We start from the raw sequence: 20,870 nt of genomic DNA, 5'->3' as shown, positions 1-20,870 counted from the left end.
TGAATTCTTTAGCAGAAATGTTACATTGAAAGACAAAGTAAGTGAAGTTGTGAGGGCCAAGTAGACTCACCCGTCACATTGGTCGCAAAAGGTGAGTCGCAAAGTTCGTCACAAAGGTCAGCCAGCCGGCGTAGGTCCCAAAAGGATAGCTGGTTGGTAAAAATGGGTCCCGGGCAAAAAAGTTTTAAAAACATTGAGTTAGGGAATAAGTAGCGAGGGCCATCATTTTAAAGTTGTAACAGAGTAAAGAGCAGGTTAGAGGAGTTGTAATGCAAAACAGAAGTTATTGAACCATGGAGCATTAGATTAGAAAGTATGATTAAGGCATGTTTTAAGAGAAAAGTGAATACATATTCATTCCATGGAAAAACACACAGCAATGGAGAATTAATTGAGGATTGTTCGAGTAAAGGGGAAGCATGGATAAGATATGTTAAATGTTCTCATGGTTCTTCTGATAATTGAAAGGCCCTAGGCCCAAATTACAAAAAAGCTATCAGCTCCTTAGGGAATTTTCACAGAGACCAAACTACTGGAACAACAGCATGGAAGAAACTACTACACTCAGAAATAGCCATTGGTATCTTTTTATTTTAGCAAAGATGTTCTTTTTAAAGTACAAGCTGGCTTTGTAAAAGCAATCGGTAGCTGGCGATCTTCAGAAGAAAGCTACAGGGTCAACAATACCAGCGTGCACTCCTCCATTAATGCAGATGGTAAAACAGTTTTCAGGGCACTTTATCTTTACGATCCAGTTATCAGAAGTTCAGAATGAACAAAGCAACAAATGGGCTATGGACTTCACAAGTGGAGCGTTCTGCAGGATGGCTTTACAAATTAATTACAGAAATGTTTCAGTCCTGCAGGCACTATATATTTTCAGTGGACTTTGAGGATTTTTCTTCCATTACAGCTTTGCATACAAGATATTTTAGGGTCTTCAGAAGCCAGGCGGATGGTTCCGATGAATGGGCGGTAAATTACAGAATATTCTTATTTTAAAAGGATGTGAATTTACATTAAAATAAAGTGTCAAATCTTTACTCATCAAGTACAATGCTGCAGCTTTTTGAAGAGCATAATGGCACTGGGAGTAAACAAAAGTATTAGCACTGCTTGTTAAACATATTAACAACATCCTGTGCATTGCACATGGTCAAGTTTGGGGACATGCTGCTCTATAAAAACAAGAAACCATACAAATCATTAGCAATGTGTTCTGTCACTAATGTGGAAGAGTGGGCCCCATTAAAGTGCTAAAATATAATTGGCATATGTGAATGCTGCACTTGGGCCAATTAGAGCTTTGTTAATGCAAGTGTGGGACAAAATCAGTGATAAAAAAGGTGCAACACTCAAGTATGATGCCCAATCATGCCCAAACTGTGATGACCAAAACAAATGTTATGTACTGTAACCCAGAATATGTTAGAATGGGGCATCTCATTGCATTTGCCATTAGTTAGGTTTGTTTGCAGACATATTGGTTTTTAAAAAAAGATTTTCTCACAAATTTATCGTTAATGTGAGCTGATAACATCACAGTGAGGGCAACAAGATATCAGAGACCCTCAAACAGCAGAACAATCATGGTCTCTTCTTAAGCAATGAGATTAAGGATTGAAAAGAGGAAAAGTTGAGGCAATAATGGATTCATTAAATGTCGAATTGGGTATAGAACGAGAAATAAAGTGAGGGAACAAAGATTTTATTGAGAGTGAGTGAGTGAATGCACGCACGCACAGAGGTGAAAGAAGACCACAAAATATTAAAAATCTCCCCAAACTATTTACAACATCAAGGAGTGAGAGTCAGCATTGCTTGTTTTTGATCATGAGAAGTTGATCAGAAGCCATTGACAACGATTCAATTATTAATTACCAGATTTAACTTTATGGTGAATTTAATGGATAATTAATGTACAAATGCAGCAGGGAGTCATGAAATTCACAGGTAGATGCCAATTCCACATAGCTAATGCCAGAGGTGCAAATCAGCCAGCAGTTTGCGGTGATTTGCAATTTACAAGTTCTCTCTTCCTCATTACAAGTCGCTGGTGCTTTTGCACATTAATAATGCTGTTTGTCCTCAGACTCCGACATATTTTTCAGCAAATAATTTTTTTCCCCCAATATATACATACACAAGCACATCTCCAATGATGTGGTCACAGTATAGCAGATCTTATATTCATTCAGGAAGGGGGTAGTCAAATGTGTGAATTTATGAGAGTGGTCGTGATCCTCCTCCTGACACGAGTTGATTATTTCCTGAAAAATGAAAATGTGTTTTCTAGACTCAGTGGAATAATTGCTGTTTACGGATTTCATTCTCAATCATTTATTGCAAAAGGCAATGCAGGGCTTCCGAAACTAAAACCCTTGCAAGTTCTGCGAGCAGAAAGTCTGACCATTCTTAATTCAATCGGCTACAAATCCAAGTTTAAACTACGTACAACTTCCAGATTTTTTACATTTCCTGAGCGTAGAATGACATGTATCTGAAAATGCAGCATGTCAAAGCCCAAGCTTCTGAGCTAGGTATAGGCATCCAACAAAAAAGTATCTCAAACATTTTGTTCTGTTGTACAGGCAAGTTCAATAATTCAAATTTTTTTCTTAAATGTCTATTAGATTTAAACCTATTTCCAACAGAAAGGACTCAGCCCAGTGCGAAACCCAAGATGGCAGTGAAGAAATATATTTTTTATAAAAAGTAATTTGTTCCTTTCGCCTCTTTTTTTATTGACTGCTATTGCTGGGTGACCATTTTTGATAGGTATTTCTATTCTCTTTGTTGCCTGAAGATTGTACATTTCCTGCCTGTTTTGATTTCTGGCTGTCTTATGAAGGTAAAATTTGAAACAAACAGCTGGAAATAACACAAAATGAGTCGATAGAACCGCAACAGCCAAGCAGGAGGTGTGACAGGCAAAATGTACACATGTATTGTTTTCAGATACTGTACGTGGATGCAAGAGAATCAGAAACTGCAAACTCAAACTTCTAACACAAATGATTTGCGAAAAGTAACATCACAGCAACATCTAAAGAGAATCTTGATAGTAATTATAGTATGCAGAATTTGGCTTGGATAATTATATAGTTCTCACTTTATTTTAGGAAAAAAAATCAGAACTATTATTTTAGGTAACTTGTATTAAATTGGAATTTTGAAAGTTCAAGAGAATCATTAGCTGATACAACTGTCCAATTGCCAATTTAGCGTCTGCAGCACAGGTGCCAGAAACTAGAATGTGATGAAAAAATGTAACATGACAATTACTTTTGAGTACAAATAGTCCCAAAGGTACCCAGTTTTAAGTTCCTGTGCTCTCAGATTGCTCTATAACATACAGGTCATTTTAGCATTCAAACCAGCAATTGATTGCTCAAAGTTTTAACAGAGGACATTTAAAGGTACCTCATTTCCTGCAATGTGACAGCCTAGAGAAATGGATTTTAACCAAAAGAAACTATATTTTATTTCACTTGATGCAACATATTTAAAATGTGATTATGCATGAAATTTAGAGCAAAGTGGAGAATGGAGTTGGAGAATAGAGTTCAATTAATCCATCAAATCAGAATGCACTGGACATTGCTAAAACCTTATTTCATTCTAAAACTTTAATAGTCCGAGATCATAAAGATTGACCTACAAAAAGTAAAATGCATACACAAATCAGACATAAGCAAATCCTTGTGACGTCCCAATACAAGCAAATTGTCTTCCTGACTCAGTAGGTTATATGCAAATTTGGTTGAAGACAGCCGGTTCCCTGTTTGCTGATCTAAACTGTTTATTTCCAGTTCATGAGAGCTGTGTGCAATCTGAACTGGTATCAACACCCTTCCTCCACCACCCTCCCTTCCTGAACAATTATCAATTCAAACAGTAACTCAATCCCAAAAACAACTGTGGCCTCCTGATTAATTTATATCCAGATGCCGCTGCACTACTGAAACAGTAATAGCCCTAACAGGCAATACCAAACTTGGAGTGGACAACGTCTAGTCCCAGGCTCTAGACTTAGACAGGTCATCTCTAAGCAACAGTGTTTACAAACATGAACGGGGATTGGATACTGGCGCAGTCATTTCGATTATAAATATACCCTGGTCGTTTAAAGAGCAAGGCTGAGAAACTGCCATGCTGAATCACACAATCTTCCATTTATGCGGCACATAAATTTAAAAAAATTATCTTTATACCATCGTGGTTGCACTTTAAAAAAAATTCCAGCGCCACTGAGCTACAAAATGCTTTCTACTTATAGCTGCTTCCTTGCCCTTTCCCCAAATAGCCTATATAAATTTGATGTAGCTGAAGTCATAAAAATATATTCCTCATTATACTTGCAAGTTGTTTTCTTCAAAATGTGTTCACCAAGTCACTTGCTGTCTTACACTTTTGTTTGTTGAGGTCATGCTAAGTTTTAACTCTTTGGGCGTCAGAATGTGCCAATAGGTCCATGGGTACCTGTTCTGTCTTTTACCGCTGGGGGGGGTTAAGTATCACCAGGGTGGATTGTGGAAAGGCGAATCTAGCAGAGAACTCTACATGGCCCTTACAGAACTCATTTCTTCCAATTAATTTCAATGAAAGGAAAAAAAGTTAGGTGAGGCAGGATCTTCCCACCACATGTAACTTTCTGTGCTTTACTCAGGTGTTCTTTAACAGCCCTGTAGTAAAGACCAACGTCTGTCCCATGTCTTCTGAACTAGCTGTAAAACTCAAAAGCACAGCTGTATTTCCCTTAATGTGCTTGTGTCAGAAGGGAGGAATTTAACAGAGGGAAAGGTCAATACCCTCTCTTTTAGGTCATTAACTGCATACGATTGTGGTGGTTAGAGGGTAAAACCAATTGACAGATGGTATGCCAATAATAGTAATTCTTCACCAATTCTATACTGTTGGAAAGATTCCTTCCAGTTTCACAGCTGCCCCTGCATTTGCCAAGGTTAATCCCATGCAATGACTCCGTCTACATCTTCTGCTGCCTTGGGAAAGTGGGCAGCATAATCAAAGACCCCTCCCACTCGGGCCATTCTCTCTTCCAACTTTATTAATCGGGCAGGAGATACAAAAATCTTGAGAACACCCATGAACATGTTCAAAAACAGCTTCTTCCCCACTGTTACCAGACTTCTCAATAACCCTCTTATGGACTGAACTGATCTCTTCATACACCTTCTCTACTACAGAGTAGTACTGCGCTCATATGCTTCACCCGATGTCTCTGTCTATGTATTTACATTGTTTTTAATGTATGTCCTATGTTTTTTCATGCAAGAAATGATCTGTCTGGACTATATGCAGAACAATATTTTTCACTGTACCTCAGTACACGTGACGATAAATCAAATCCAATCTAAGATTTGAAATGGATCGAACCTTTGAATGTTAAACGTACATTCCCTACAATTAGATTTTGGGCACAATTCTAAGTGGGGCTGCTACATTAAAAATCAAACCAAGCATTGTGAATTGCAATTTTGCAAATATTTGTCTCGTTCTAAGTAGCACAAGAGCCACTACTTATTATGGATGGATGGATGACCAACAGAAGAAGGACCACAGATGTAGAGCTCCGTTAATTGCCCTTAGGATTTCAAAGCTATACTTCATTGATCTGCCACTAAGTATTCACAGAGAGTACTGCACACAGTTCTTGTCGTCATACTGCAAAAAGAAAGACACACTCGAAAAGGTGCAAAAAGACTGTCAATGACATCAGAACAGAATGTGGAACCATCAGGAAAGACTGAAAAGTTGGGGGCTTTCTACCACAGGAAAGAGAAGACGGAGGAGTGACATAATAAAGGTCTTTAAAATATGAAAGGTTGCGATAGACACAAAGAGCATTGCCACTCAAGAGCAAGTCCATAACTGGACCATGAATATAAGCTAGTCACTCATACTTCATTCAGAAGTAAGATAATAATAAAAATACAAATAAATCTATTGGGGAAATAAGGAGAAATGTCTTCACTCAGTGGTTAGAATGTGTAATGCACCACCATAGAAAGTGATTCAGGCAAATAGTTTAGGTGCTTTTAAGAGAAACCTAGGGGAGCATTAGAGAAAAGGGAATAGAAAGATGTGTAAAATGAGGCACTGTGGAAAACGAACATCAGGACTGAATAGTTACATAAAAACTAGGAGCAGGCGTAGGCCACCTGGCCTCTCGCGACTGCTCCGCCATTCAATAAGATCATGGCTGATCTTTTAGTGGACTCAGCTCCACTTATCTGTCCGCTCACCGTAACCATTTATTCCTTTAATGAGGTAGCCTCAACTGCTTCACCGTGCCGGGAATTCCACAGATTCACAGCCCTTTGGGTGAAGAAGTTCCCCCTCAACTCAGTCCTAAATCTGCTCCCCCTTATTTTGAGGCTGTGCCCCCTAGTTCTAGTTTCACCCGCCAGTGGTAACAACCTCCCTGCTTCTATCCTATTTATTTCATTCATAATTTTATATGTTTCTAGAAGATCCCCCCTTTCTTTTGAATTCCAATGAGTATAATCCCAGTCGACTTAGTCTCTCCTAAGGTAATCCTCTCAACTCTGGAATCAACCTACTGAGTCTACTCTGCATACGAGTGTCCTGTTTGTGCTGTATGCAACTCATCCTCTGAGTTAACTATCTCAGCTAAGATTGGTAATGTTCCCAGTCAAAAGGGAGCTGTAATTGATGGTTTTCCAGATTGCTACTCGAGTGACTCATAGGAACAGGAGTAAGCTATTCAATTGAATCATAGGTGATCCATACGTCAAACCCGTTTACCTGCCATTGTTCCTTATCCTTCGATAACGTTGCCGAACGAAAAATATATTGATCTATTTTGCAAGCTCTAACTATTCCTTCATTCACAAACTTTTAAGGGAGAGACCACCAGACTAATATTACCCATCTCATGGTGTAGGATTGTGCAGCTCTAAATTTTAAGTTAACGTCCACTCATTTTTCATTCTTCTAGCAGATGAAATAGTTTCTCTATATCTTCTTTATTGAATCCTTTTAACATCTTAAACCTATTGATCTGTTCATCGTTCAATCTTCCATACTGAAGGAGGTAATAAGCCATTACTTTGTAATTTGTACTCCTAATTTAACCATCTAAGGCCTCAGTATTATGCTGGGAAACTCCACTGCACCTCCTTCAAGGCCAATATATCCTTCCTGAAATGTGGGGATGGATTCTCCGCACCTCGACACCGAAATTGCAGCCAGCGCGGGGGCGAAGAATCCATTTCCCCACACGGAATCGGGACTGGCGCCGGTTCCCTGATTCTGCGGGCCCCAGAAAGTGGCGTACTCGGCATGGATCTGATATGGTCCAGCCAGTCGGGAAACTAGCGTGATGGATGCGGACCTGGTCGGGAGCAGGCCGATCGGTGGACAGAGGCCTTATACGTGGTCGGGCAATGTTTGTGCAGGTGGTCAGGGTCAGGCGCTCAGCCGATCGGGGGGGGTTATTTTTAGTGTCCAACTCTGCGGTCTGAGTCTGCCATGGAGCACGGTGCAGCCCCTGCAGTCTGCCGCCATGCACATGCGCGGCCTCCGACCCGGGAGTGCGGAGGCCTATATCTGTAGCAAAATCTGCTAGATCTACGCCGGGTCCCTGCTAGCCCCCTGGAGGGCTAGGAATAGGTGGCCTTTCACGCCAGTTTTTCTGGCAACAAAGTCCACAGTTCTGACGCCAGCGTGGGGACATAACGGGGAATCCAGCCTGTGGTACCCAAATCCTGAATGCAGTATACAGATGTGATCTGATCAAGGCTCTATACAATTGAAGCATAACTTACTCCCCCTTTGTATCTCTGCCCTTGAGATTGAAGTCAGCATTTTTGATCGTTCTTTGCTTTTCTCTAGCCGCTTTGAATGATGTATGTACTTGGACTCAAAATTCTCTTTGCTCCTCTATATTTCAAATCTTCTCAAAAAAATACGCTTTTTTGTGGTCCACTGTACACGTTGAACTCCAACTGCAATAGTTTTGTCCATGTCCCTCTAACTTCCTTCTCCAATGCACATAAATTATTCTGCCTCTGAAGTATCATCTGATTATTATACAATGCTCTAATTCTCTTTCTGAGTCACTAACATATATGGCAAAATGTTGAGGCCTCAGGTATTGGGGGTGGGCGGTCACCACCAGTTACATCCCTCTAACTAGTAAAGTCTTTTTATCCCCATATCTGTTATCTACCTGCCAATTACTATCTACCCATTGGTGACCTCCAATTCCACGTGCTCTCTTTTGCTAACATCTTGTGCAGAACTTTACGAAAAGCCTCCTGAATGTCCAATTTGACAGCGTGCATAGACACTCTCCTGTCCATCATGCTAGTGACCTCCTCAAAAAAAAAAGGAATTGGATTAATCAGCCATAGTCTACCCACCACACGTCCAACTTGACTCTTTGATCTGCTTACTCTTGTTCAAATGGTCAGTCACCTCTGCTTCTCTTGGCAAATTCCACTAACTGCTGCACAACTGATATTAAATTGTAGGGTCTGTAGTTGCCCATGTTCTCCCATCTCCCCTTCTTAAATAATGATGAAGTGACATTATGCCCATTTTCCAACCAAATTTGTAAAGTCTTGGAAAATTATGACTAATGCATCTATAATTTTTGCACCCGAGGTAGAAGCCATCAGGTCTGAGTGTTATATATCTTTCATTCTAATATTTTCTTCATTACCATGTTTTAAACTTATATTAAACATACTACGTCCTTGCCTTATTGTTAGGGTTCCTTGTAGTGCCAGTATTTTGTTCCCTTCCTGCATGTGGAAAGGGATACAAAATACTAATTTAATAAGTATGCCATTTCCTTATTCTTCACAATAGTTTCATCTTCACTCTTCAATTAAACAGATATCCCCATATAACAGCCTTGGTATCCCTTGCAGATTTTCCCCCCATATGCATTTAACATCTCTCATCATTTATTGTGTATTTCTTTGTTGCATTTGATACCTTACCAGTCTGCTTAATTTCCACTTTTCTCATATTTGTGTAAGCCTTGTTTTAAGTGTGATGCTGTCCCTTATATCATTTGTTCAGCAAGGTTGCTTGATTACACGTGGAGCCCATTTTCTCCATTCCCTGCTCATAACTAAAGCCCCTAATCACAGGAATCAGTTTAGTAAATTCCTTCTGCAACCTCTGCATGGTCTTCATATCCCGGACAGGCGCCGGAATGTGGCGACTAGTGGCTTTTCACAGTAACTTCATTGAAGCCTACTTGTGACAATAAGCGATTTTCATTTCATATCTTTCCAAGCGTGGGGTATTCAAAATTGGACACACTTACCATATAAAAGCAATTACTGCGGATGCTGGAATCTGAAACCAAAGAGAAAATCTGAAACCAAAGAGAACCAGCTTTGGCAAAGGGTCATCTGGACTTGAAACGTTAGCTCTTTTCTCTCTCCCACAGATGCTGCCAGACCTGCTGAGATTTTCCAGCATTTTCTCTTTGGTTACCTTAACTAACCCATGGCCAAACCAATCGCTTGTCGGTTTACCATTATCTCTGACTATTCTGTTTATCATTTACAAATAGTCTCTGTTGCTTATGCTGTAACGACTTTAATATTGTATTGCACTTCCCATCATTTAGTTTCTAATTTAATTTCTCCATGCTACCACCTTTCCCACCATGGGGCCTCTTTCTTGTGAGCATGCCTACGACAGTGAAGGTCACAGATTTCTCCAATAATGCTCTATAGCTAACCAACAGGAGGAGGCACGCTGTAGTGAAGCGAGATGGGCAATATCACTTTTCCATTGTCCTTGAAACAAAACACTGCGATCAAAAGTGCTCCACCTAGCAGCCTGGCTAAGAGTGGCAGAATCCAATCCCAACTGTTGCGGACAGATTTGAGTGACAAGCTGCTTTAGGATTCAAACCCACATCAATCTGTCGGGAAGGTCAGTGCTGCAGCTGCTAAGCCGTTTTGCATTCGGTATTGTAAAGCCCATCAATGCTACTACTGCTCACTCCTTACATGATAATTTACTGCAATGAAATTGAAAAAATGCATTTACTGCATTGCATTCAAAACCAAACAAGGTCAACATCATTCATTCAAATGTCCCTAATTATGCTGCATCGGAGATTATGTTCGCCCCGCAATCGGGACCTTTCACAACTTGTTAATACCTGCAGACCATGAATCATCATTAATGGACCCTTTTCCCTCAATTTCTGTGCTAGTAAAGCAGCAATGCACAGCAGCCAGGGTGACGTGCTACACATACTGTATTCGTTGTCAGGATGTTTTTCTGCGTAGCCCGAATGTGACATTGCAAAGCAGGATTTTTCATTCAGTCCCCGTTTTCCCAAAAAATAAACTAACACGGGTCATCTTATTTACTTCACATGCAAACCTCTTACGTGTTAGAAGTTCAGACTATATAACTGAAGTGCCTGAGCTGTGTAGAATACTGGAGACTTGAAAAGGGCCGATTTAGTACCGCAGGGTGCAGTGTTTACAAATTACTGTCAACTCCGTGTGTGACTTTCTGTAAGGAGGCAGCATCTGAACATCAAGGAGCAAAAGACCAATTGCTCCGTACTTTATCGAGCATTAATCACCCCCCACCCCCGTCACAACACTCCTGAAACCTCGGGCTTGTCAAAATAAAATAAAAAACTTTCTCTTATTGAATAAGAACATTGCAAAAGTCTACCTTTTAAAACCAGTGGGTCCTTGCCTTCTCGTCTCAACGACTCCAGCACTATGTGAAGTGGCAGAGAGGGCATCACCCGGTTCGGCTCGTTAGTGTTCTCGTCGTAAACTATGATCTCCTTGGAGAAAATCCTTTTGTAGGAGTCCTTGCCCTCCCGGCAGGAGATGAGGTCCAGCACGGTGATCTTGCCCTGCTGCAGCCGCCTCCTGCTGATCTTGTCCGAGCAGTTGATGTGGACGGCTCCCTGGATATGGCTTCTGTTGTATTCCATGAAGGGGCGGCAGTCGATGATGACCGGACCCTGGCTCTGCGACGGGGGGCCCTTGCTGCATCGGCTCAGCTTCTTGGCCAGCTCGGCGGGGTGGATGGTGCGGACGCCCGCCACCGGCTTGGTGGCCGCGGCGGCCGGAGGAGACAGGGGGACGGCTGCCCCGGCTGCAGCGGCGGAGGCCGGGGGGCTCAGGGCGCCGCCGTTCTCGCTGCTGCTGACCATCGGGCTGGCGGCGGCGCAGGAGGGGCAATTGGCCGGGGTGCCGGGTTTGGCAGCCGGGGCTGGGAGCAGGTTGCCGCCGCCGCCCGCTGATGCCGGGCTCTGCTGCTCGCCCTTGCTCTGGTAGGTGGTCACCGTGCAGCAACTAGCGCCGCTGCATCCGCAGGACAGGGAGCGCACCGAGCCGCTGGACGATGGCATATACGTGAAGTTGCCGCCTCGGAACGGGAGCGCAGCAGCCGCCGCCGGGCTGAGGGTCGGGCTCCGGGCTCTGGGCTCGCCGGCTGCCCGGCTCGCTCCGGGGGGAGGAGAAGCCACGTAGGCGGCGGCGTCCAGGCGGAGACGGAGTTCCTGCGGTCTGACCGGCCTCGGCAATGCCACCACCCCGACAATCCGTTCGTCCAGAGGGGATGGAGGCATCAGGATGATGTGGAGGAGCCCCGCTGCCGATCGGTGGAGTAAGTGGACTGAGACGGGATCAAGTGTGCTGTCAGCATCAGAGCAGAGGGAGGGGAGGGGAGAGCAATGAATTCAGAGGCACGCATTGGTTATTCCTGCTGCAAAAAAAAAACAGAAGGGGGACCGCGACTAAAAATAACCGGCGGGCACGGGCGCCTTCATTCGGGCAAGCCCGGGGGCAGCGGGCGGCTCTCCGGCTGCAGTCAGACTGAGGCGCGCTGACTGAAACTTGTCCAGAGCAGCAGCAGCGGGACGGCCGAAGGAGGAAGCGGCACCTCCAACTCTGCAGCACCAACACTGCCTCACAACCACAAACTTCAGCCTTCGCCCACACGCGCCCCAACTCCTCTTATTTACTCTCTCTACTTATCCATTTATTATGGTTTCAACGACCTTTGTTTTGTTTTCAAATTCCCTCCCTCCTCCCCCTGGACTGCCACTTTAATCCGGCTAAACTTTTATACACAGAGCGCGCGTCAACTTCACCTGACGGGGAGGCGGGGCCCTCCAGATTGATGGACAGGCGGGCCGGCCAATGGGTAATCGGTGGTCCCCCCCCCCACACCCACCCCGGGCCTCGCCAATCGACGGCCGTGGGAGGCGGGACCCCCCGCCCAACCATTGGGCGGCAGGGGGAAGGGCTTTGTGCCGCCCGCGGTGACATCATCGGCAGCCAATGGGCCGGCGGGCCGGCCGGCTCCCGGGACGGAGCTCGCGCTTTCCAATGGACTTGAGCAGCAAGGCATTTAAAGGGACAAAACATTCACAGCCGGGCTCGTTTTTCTTTACAGTCTAAATCCCCTCCCCCACTTTTTTCAGGGAATAGGATTAAATCATTCATTACAGTCCCCATTGTGACCCGCAGCACTAGTTCTGGCCGTATTTTCGAGATAAATTTACAAGGCAAAGCGATCTCAAAACAAAAAGGGACCAGGACTTAAATTGTTTTCTACAAGGGCAGTGGTAACTGCACAAAGTTCTGCTGCCGCCAACAGCGTACGGTGCTACAGCCAAGCACACGCACAAAAAAGGCCCTCCCAACATTACACTGGGAACTCAAACTAGACCTGACAGGAATGCACCAGCTTAACATGAAAAGTATTGCATGGCAAAACAAAAACGATGTGGCGGAGGCTGAGTTTCTGGCAAGGAGGAAGTGGCATTTAAAAAAAAATGTTATTGGTCGGACGAGGTGCCAAATATTGTGAAGAGTAGCCAGCTGTTAAAGGAATCATTCTATTGAAATGGTTGGTTGGGTAAATAACGAACAGGATCTTAAGGCAGAATCCAACACATGGGGTGATGTAATTATCTGAAGCAAGGTTAATCATAATATCTGAGATCATTTATCCTTTGCACGAAATTGTTCCGACACGGTTCAGTATTCTCCCAACTCTGAAAACCTTTACCTAAAACTGCATTGGTTCACTAGGAGGCAGGGTTTCCTGTTGCTGCATATTGAATCAGCTGGGTGCAATGCATGTCAGAAAATTGATCGCGAGCAGTTGTGGGCACCGTACCATAAGAAGGATATCTCAGCCTTGAAGGAAGCGCAGCACACCACGACTCCAAAGGTCAAATTACTCGGCGATATTACAGAAATTGGGGTTGCATTCTCTGGAATTTAAAAGGTGATTTGAGGGGTGTTTTCGAGATATTCGGGGAAATAGATGGGGTAGATAAACTATTTCAGCTGGTTGGAGAGTCTAGAACGGGGGCACATGTTCTAAACATTACAGACAAATCTTTCAGGAGTGAAATTAGGAATGGCCATTTGCACGCAAATGATGGTAGCAGTTTGGAATTCACTTCCACAAATGACAATTGATGCTCGAGGTAAATTCTTAAATTTAATACTGAGATTGATAGACTTTTGCTAGTCAATGGTTTTTAAGGGATATTGGATAAAAATGGATAATGGAGTTGGATGGCAGATCCCAATGATCTCATTGAATGGTGCTTCAGGCCTGAGGAGCTAAATGGCCAATTCATGTTCCTATGTTTCTAGGGTGGGGTATCACAAGCTAGCAGCAAGGTCTGCTCTTTATTGGCCATTTAAATAATGGTTGGAAATAGGGCAGGTCTCTTTTTCGGCATATGATTCACCCCTTCTCATTTTCCCCTGCAGGGCAACCAGGTGTAATAGCAGGAAAACACCCTCTGAAGGTTGCTAATGACCCGCAAATCACACTCAACACATTTCCTACATTGCCTATGATTTCCTACATTGCCATTCTTCTGTACCTAATTTAAAAATATAATTTGAAACAAGTTGGCAACTTTAATGTTGACAGCCCTGTACGGATATGTGCTCAGTCCTCTACTCTACTCCCTATACACACAGGACTGTGTGGCAAGATTTAACTCCAATTCGATCTATAAGTTTGCAGATGATACGACTGTGGTGGGTTGTATCTCAAACAACAATGAGTCAGACTACAGAAGGGAGATAGATCACTTGGTTGCATGGTGGACCGAAAACAACCTCTCTCTAAATGCCGGAAAGACCAAGGAACTAATCATCGACTTCAGGAAGCATAGAATGACACACACCCCTGTCTACATCAATGGCTCCGAAGTGGAGATGGTCGATAAGTTCCTGTCTGTCCTGGTCCACTCACGTTGATGCAACAGTCAAGAAAGCCCAACAACATCTCTACTTCCTACGGAAGCTAAAGAAATTTGCATGTCTTCTTGGACTCTCACAAACTTCTACAGATGTACCATAGAGAGTATCCTATCCGGCTACATCACAGCTTGGTATGGCAACTGGTCGGCCCAAGATCGCAAGAAACTGCAGTGTGGTGAACTCAGCCCAGCGCATCACACAAGCTTGCCATCCTTCCATTGATTCTGTCTACACGTCCCGCTGCCTCAGGAAGACAGAGAGCATTGTCAGAGACCCCTCACACCCAGGCATCGCCATCTTCCAGACCCTTCCATCAGACAGAAGATACAGAAGTCTGAAGACCCGCATGTCCAGGCATAGGAACAGCTTCTTCCCCACAGCTACTAGTCTCCTCAACAACTCTCCCTTCGACTGATCTGTTCCCGCCGTCCTATGCTGCTCTTGCTAATGTATCGCTTGTTTGGCCCTTGTTCTGCACTGTAACCAATCACTGATTGTTGATGTACCATTTGTCAATGTATTCTGTCAATTATTCTTTTTGTCTACTATGGGCTTACTGTGTACGTTCCCTTGGCCACAGAAAAATACTTTTCACTGTACTTCAGTACATGTGACAATAAATATCAATCAATCAATTAATGCACTCTTGCCTCTGATTTGAGGCATAGTGTAGAGCGCAATTTGCTCATAGCATAGATGAACTCATCGTGTAGATTGCAATTTGAGTGCAGTGCTGAAGGAATGTGACACTATCAGAGTTGTCATTTTTCAGATAAAATTTAAAACCAAAGGCCCTTTAAAGAGTCCATGCCACTATTTAAAAAAAGCAAGGTCCCTGGTGACCTGGCCAATATTTATCTCTTAACCAATAAGTTAAAATGGAAAATCAGGCCAGTACCTTATTACTGGTTGCAGGAAGATGCTGTTGGAAAATTGGCTGCATTATTTCCTTCATTACCTGCAAAAGTACTTTATTTTCTTTAAATATATTTTTTAAATTCCTCTGTAATTGTAAGCCTTTCTTTTATTTGTTTAAACTGTGAATAATGTTAGCTTGAACTGCTATTACCATCAATCTCTAAATCTTTTATAAGAGAAACTACAAACATAAAAGTATGAGAAAGGTATGGCTGATAATTCCTTCAGAGTTGATCCATAACTACCGTAAATATTCAGGAAATCTGACAGATAACCTATTTATGCTGCACATCTGGCAAAGTTATGCCGGAATAGCTGAGAGAAAATCCCAGGCCTATGTGTTCAAATTATTGACGTTTAAAAATACTTTTATGCCACTTGAACCTTTTGTAATATTATATTTTAAAATGGTAGTGACGTTTCTTTCATATTTTACTGACCAATTTTATAGTTGCGTAGAATTACATAGCATTTACAGCACAGTAAAGGCCCAACAGGTCCAGATATCACCTTTCTTCATTCTGTAATTTGTCCTGTTGTGACATTTTTGTATGCTATGACATTGGAACTTAATTTAGGGGCAGCATGGTGGCATAGTGGTAAGCTCTGCTGCCTCACAGTGCCAGGGACTCGGTTTCGATTCCAACCTTGGGTGACTGTCTGTTTGGAGTTTGTACGTTCTTCTCGTGTGTGCATGGGTTTCCTCCGGGTGCTCTGGTTTCCTCCCGCATTCCAAAGATCTGCAGGATAGGTGCATTGGCCATGCTAAATTGCCTCTTAGTATCCAAAGGTTAGGTGGCGTTATGGGGATCGGAGGTGGGGAATGGGCTTCGGTAGGGTGCTCTTTCAGAGGGCTGGTGCAGATTCAATGGGCCAAATGGCCTCCTTCTGCACTGTAGGGATTCTACAATTCTTGTTATCAGCAGCGATAGAGGAGTGATGTCAACAAAGTCAAAGGAAGTTATTTTTATAGTTGGTAGGGTATGTTTTGGGACTGTTTTAGGTCCATGATATGAGCCCAACTGCCTCGGTGAACAGAAAAATATCATTGCATATATTTGTAATATTACACAACATTTAAACAATGGGACTAAAGTTATATTTTGTCTGTGGCAGCAATAACCTTCAATAAAACTAGCTTTATTTCTACAAATATGCCCAACAATTTGTGGAGGCTTCCATGTGCTCCTTAAAATAAAGGTGGCAAATGTGGCCATTTAAACAGTGTTAATTTAAATTTTAATCAATGTATGCAACCATTTAAAGTAATTCATACCTCCAATTATACTTTTTTAAAGGAATCTCCTATGTGGATTTAATATTATTTGAAAAATCTTTATCATATAGTTTTTTTTGTCAATATGAAATTCAATGTCAACATTGTGACATCTTCCACTGCTACCTTGTAACTTACTATGGGCCAATTGTTTGGTCTATTTGAGGCTGTTCCAAATATTGGTCATTTATTGCCAATTATATTGCCTGGTGCAATACAAACTAGTCTTTAACCCTCATAGATTCAGATTTCTGGATAACTGGGGCTCTTTCTGGGGAAGGTGGGACCTCTATAGACAGGATGGTCTACATCTGAACCTGAGGGGCACCAATATCCTGGGGGGGAGATTTGTTAGTGCTCTTTGGGGGGGTTTAAACTAATTCAGCAGGGGCATGGGAACCTGGATTGTAGTTTTGGGGTACGGGAGATTGAGAGTATAGAGGTCAGGAGCACAGATTTGACTTCGCTGGAGGGTGCCAGAGTTCAGGTAGGTGGTTTGAAGTGTGTCTACTTCAATGCCAGGAGTATACGAAATAAGGTAGGGGAACTGGCAGCATGGGTTGGTACATGGGACTTCGATGTTGTGGCCATTTCAGAGACATGGATAGAGCAGGGACAGGAATGGTTGTTGCAGGTTCCGGGGTTTAGGTGTTTTAGTAAGCTCAGAGAAGGGGGCAAAAGAGGGGGAGGTGTGGCGCTGCTAGTCAAGGACAGTATTACGGTGGCGGAAAGGATGCTAGATGGAGACTCTTCTTCCGAGGTAGTATGGGCTGAAGTTAGAAACAGGAAAGGAGAGGTCACCCTGTTGGGAGTTTTCTATAGGCCACCTAATAGTTCTAGGGATGTAGAGGAAAGGATGGCGAAGATGATTCTGGAAAAGAGCGAAAGTAACAGGGTAGTTGTTATGGGAGACTTTAACTTTCCAAATATTGACTGGAAAAGATATAGTTCGAGTACATTAGATGGGTCGTTCTTTGTACAATGTGTGCAGGAGGGTTTCCTGACACAATATGTTGACAGGCCAACAAGAGGCGAGGCCACATTGGATTTGGTTTTGGGTAATGAACCAGGCCAGGTGTTAGATCTGGAGGTAGGTGAGCACTTTGGAAACAGTGACCATAATTCGGTGACCTTTACATTAGTGATGGAAAGGGATAAGTATACCCCGCAGGGCAAGAGTTATAGCTGGGGGAAGGGCAATTATGATGCCATTAGACATGACTTAGGATGTGTAGGTTGGAGAAGGAGGCTGCAAGGGTTGGGCACACTGGATATGTGGCGCTTGTTCAAGGAACAGCTATTGCGTGTTCTTGATAAGTACGTACCAGTCAGGCAGGGAGGAATGGGTAGAGCGAGGGAACCGTGGTTTACCAAAGAAGTGGAATCTCTTGTTAAGAGGAAGAAGGAGGCCTATGTGAAGATGAGGCGTGAAGTTTCAGTTGGGGCGCTTGATAGTTACAAGGAAGCGAGGAAGGATCTAAAGAGAGAGCTAAGACGAGCAAGGAGGGGACATGAGAAGTCTTTGGCAGGTAGGATCAAGGAAAACCCAAAAGCTTTCTATAGGTATGTCAGGAATAAAAGAATGACTAGGGTAAGAGTAGGGCCAGTCAAGGAGAGTGGTGGGAAGTTGTGTGTGGAGGCTGAGGAGATAAGCGAGATACTAAATAAATACTTTTCGTCAGTATTCACTCAGGAAAAAGATAATGTTGTGGAGGAGAATGCTGAGACCCAGGCTATTAGAATAGATGGCATTGAGGTGCGTAGGGAAGAAGTGTTGGCAATTCTGGACAAGGTGAAAATAGATAAGTCCCCGGGGCCTTATGGGATTTATCCTAGGATTCTCTGGGAAGCCAGGGAAGAGATTGCTGAGCCTTTGGCTTTGATTTTTATGTCATCATTGGCTACAGGAATAGTGCCAGAGGATTAGAGGGTAGCAAATGTGGTCCCTTTGTTCAAGAAGGGGAGTAGAGATAACCCCGGTAACTATAGGCCGGTGAGCCTCACGTCTGTTGTGGGTAAAGTCTTGGAGAGGATTATAAAAGATACGATTTATAATCATCTAGATAGGAATAATATGATTAGGGATAGTCAGCATGGTTTTGTGAAGGGTAGGTCATGCCTCACAAACCTTATCGAGTTCTTTGAGAAGGTGACTGAACAGGTAGACGAGGGTAGAGCAGTTGATGTGCTGTATATGGATTTCAGTAAAGCATTTGATAAGGTTCCCCACGGTCGGCTATTGCAGAAAATATGGAGGCTGGGGATTGAGGGTGATTTAGAGATGTGGATCAGAAATTGGCTAGTTGAAAGAAGACAGAGGGTGGTGGTTGATGGCAAATGTTCAGAATGGAGTTCAGTTATGAGTGGCGTACCACAAGGATCTGTTTTGGGGCCATTGCTGTTTGTCATTTTTATAAATGACCTAGAGGAGGGCACAGAAGGTTGGGTGAGTAAATTTGCAGACGACACTAAAGTCGGTGGAGTTGTAGACAGTGTGGAAGGATGTTGCAGGTTACAGAGGGACATAGATAAGCTGCAGAGCTGGGCTGAGAGGTGGCAAATGGAGTTTAATGTAGAGAAGTGTGAGGTGATTCACTTTGGAAAGAAAAACAGGAATGCGGAATATTTGGCTAATGGTAAAATTCTTGGCAGTGTGGATGAGCAGAGGGATCTCGGTGTCCATGTACATAGATCCCTGAAAGTTGCCACCCAGGTTGATAGGGTTGTGAAGAAGGCCTATGGTGTGTTGGCCTTTATTGGTAGAGGGATTGAGTTCCGGAGCCATGTTGCAGCTGTACAAAACTCTGGTACGGCCGCATTTGGAGTATTGCGTACAGTTCTGGTCGCCTCATTATAGGAAGGACGTGGAAGCTTTGGAACGGGTGCAGAGGAGATTTACCAGGATGTTGCCTGGTATGGAGGGAAAATCTTATGAGGAAAGGCTGATGGACTTGAGGTTGTTCTCGTTAGAGAGAAGAAGGTTAAGAGGTGACTTAATAGAGGCATACAAAATGATCAGAGGGTTAGATAGGGTGGACAGTGAGAGCCTTCTCCCGCGGATGGAGGTGGCTAGCATGAGGGGACATAGCCTTAAATTTTTTATTTTTTTTTAAAATTTAGATTACCCAATTATTTTTTCCAATTAAGGGGCAATTTAGCGTGGCCAATCCACCTACTCTGCACATTTTTGGGTTGTGGGGGCGAAACCCACGCAGACACGGGGAGAATGTGCAGACTCCACACGGACAGTGACCCAGAGCCGGGATCGAACCTGGGACCTCAGCGCCGTGAGGCGGTTGTGCTAACCACTAGGCCACCATGCTGCCCTTACATAGCCTTAAATTGAGGGGTAATAGATATAGGACAGACGTCGGAGGTAGGTTTTTTACGCAAAGAGTGGTGAGGCCGTGGAATGCCCTACCTGCAACAGTAGTGACCTCGCCAACATATTGGATAAGCATATGGATGATAATGGCATAGTGTAGGTTAGATGGCCTTTAGTTTTTGACTTCCCATGTCGGTGCAACATCGTGGGCCGAAGGGCCTGTACTGCGCTGTATCGTTCTATGTTCTATAGAACAGCAGGAGCATTTCCAAGTACAAAATTAATTCCAGACCTCCCCTCGCATTGCTCCCAGACATTGTTTTTAAATACCTCTCTTCTTATAACTGTCTGTCTGTTCTCCTGTCTGTGTTTTTCTGTTCCACTTTTTCTGTAAAATCTCCACCCTTGTTGCACTAATGTACTCTTTCATAGTTATACTGGATGAGTTCAAACCCTGATTAATGCGTCCCATTCACAGACCCATTCCTTAATAAAATAAAAGCGAAAATTATAGAAAACGCAGAAATTTTGACAACAACCAGCTTTAGCAGTGTGAGTGAAGCTATTACATTTTCCACAATTTATCACATTACTGATGTATACCCCTTTTTTGGATTTTTGCACATCCTTCAATCTGATTTTTTCAGTTTTATTTCACTATGTCGATTGTCTGATGGAGAGTAAGAATAGCTGACGACTCCATGAATCCAAATATCACTTGCTTTTTGACCTTGACTGTGTTGAGTGGCCAGTCTATCTTTCCTTTTGGAAAGTTAGAGGCAGGTCTGGGCTCAGCTCTGAGGAGAGCTGATCAGAATCTGAGTAGGGAACAAGAGCCACAGGAGCTTTCCAGAACTGTAGGAGGCAGGAGTCGAGCCACAACACTGAGTGATACCATAGAATCATAGAATTTACATTGCAGAAGGCAGCCATTCAGCCCATCGAGTCTGCATGTGCATTCCAATGTGCATTTATTTTTCGTGTCGTAGGATATTGTGCTGGGTTCTGGACTTCAGCATTTTGAGTGTGTCATGTGCTTTCGGTTAGCATGGAAGTGTGACCCGTA

General features: G+C 43.4%; 1 protein-coding gene across 1 annotated transcript in view; it reads right to left on the bottom strand.

The window, feature by feature from the left end:
- dusp10 (dual specificity phosphatase 10) overlaps positions 1–12,132 on the bottom strand; it is a 52,544-nt gene extending 40,412 nt beyond the window's left edge. The window contains exon 1 of the mRNA XM_038810708.1: positions 10,708–12,132. Within this exon, the coding sequence (XP_038666636.1) occupies positions 10,708–11,617 (910 nt within the window). The 5' untranslated portion in view covers positions 11,618–12,132. The remainder of the gene's footprint in view (positions 1–10,707) is intronic.
- Between the last annotated feature and the right edge of the window lie 8,738 nt (positions 12,133–20,870).

Source organism: Scyliorhinus canicula, chromosome 1 (genome assembly GCF_902713615.1).
Source record: "Scyliorhinus canicula chromosome 1, sScyCan1.1, whole genome shotgun sequence".
NCBI lineage: Eukaryota > Metazoa > Chordata > Chondrichthyes > Carcharhiniformes > Scyliorhinidae > Scyliorhinus > Scyliorhinus canicula.
The sequence above is the reverse complement of the archived record's forward strand: the minus strand, read 5'-3'. Positions and strand labels throughout refer to the sequence as shown.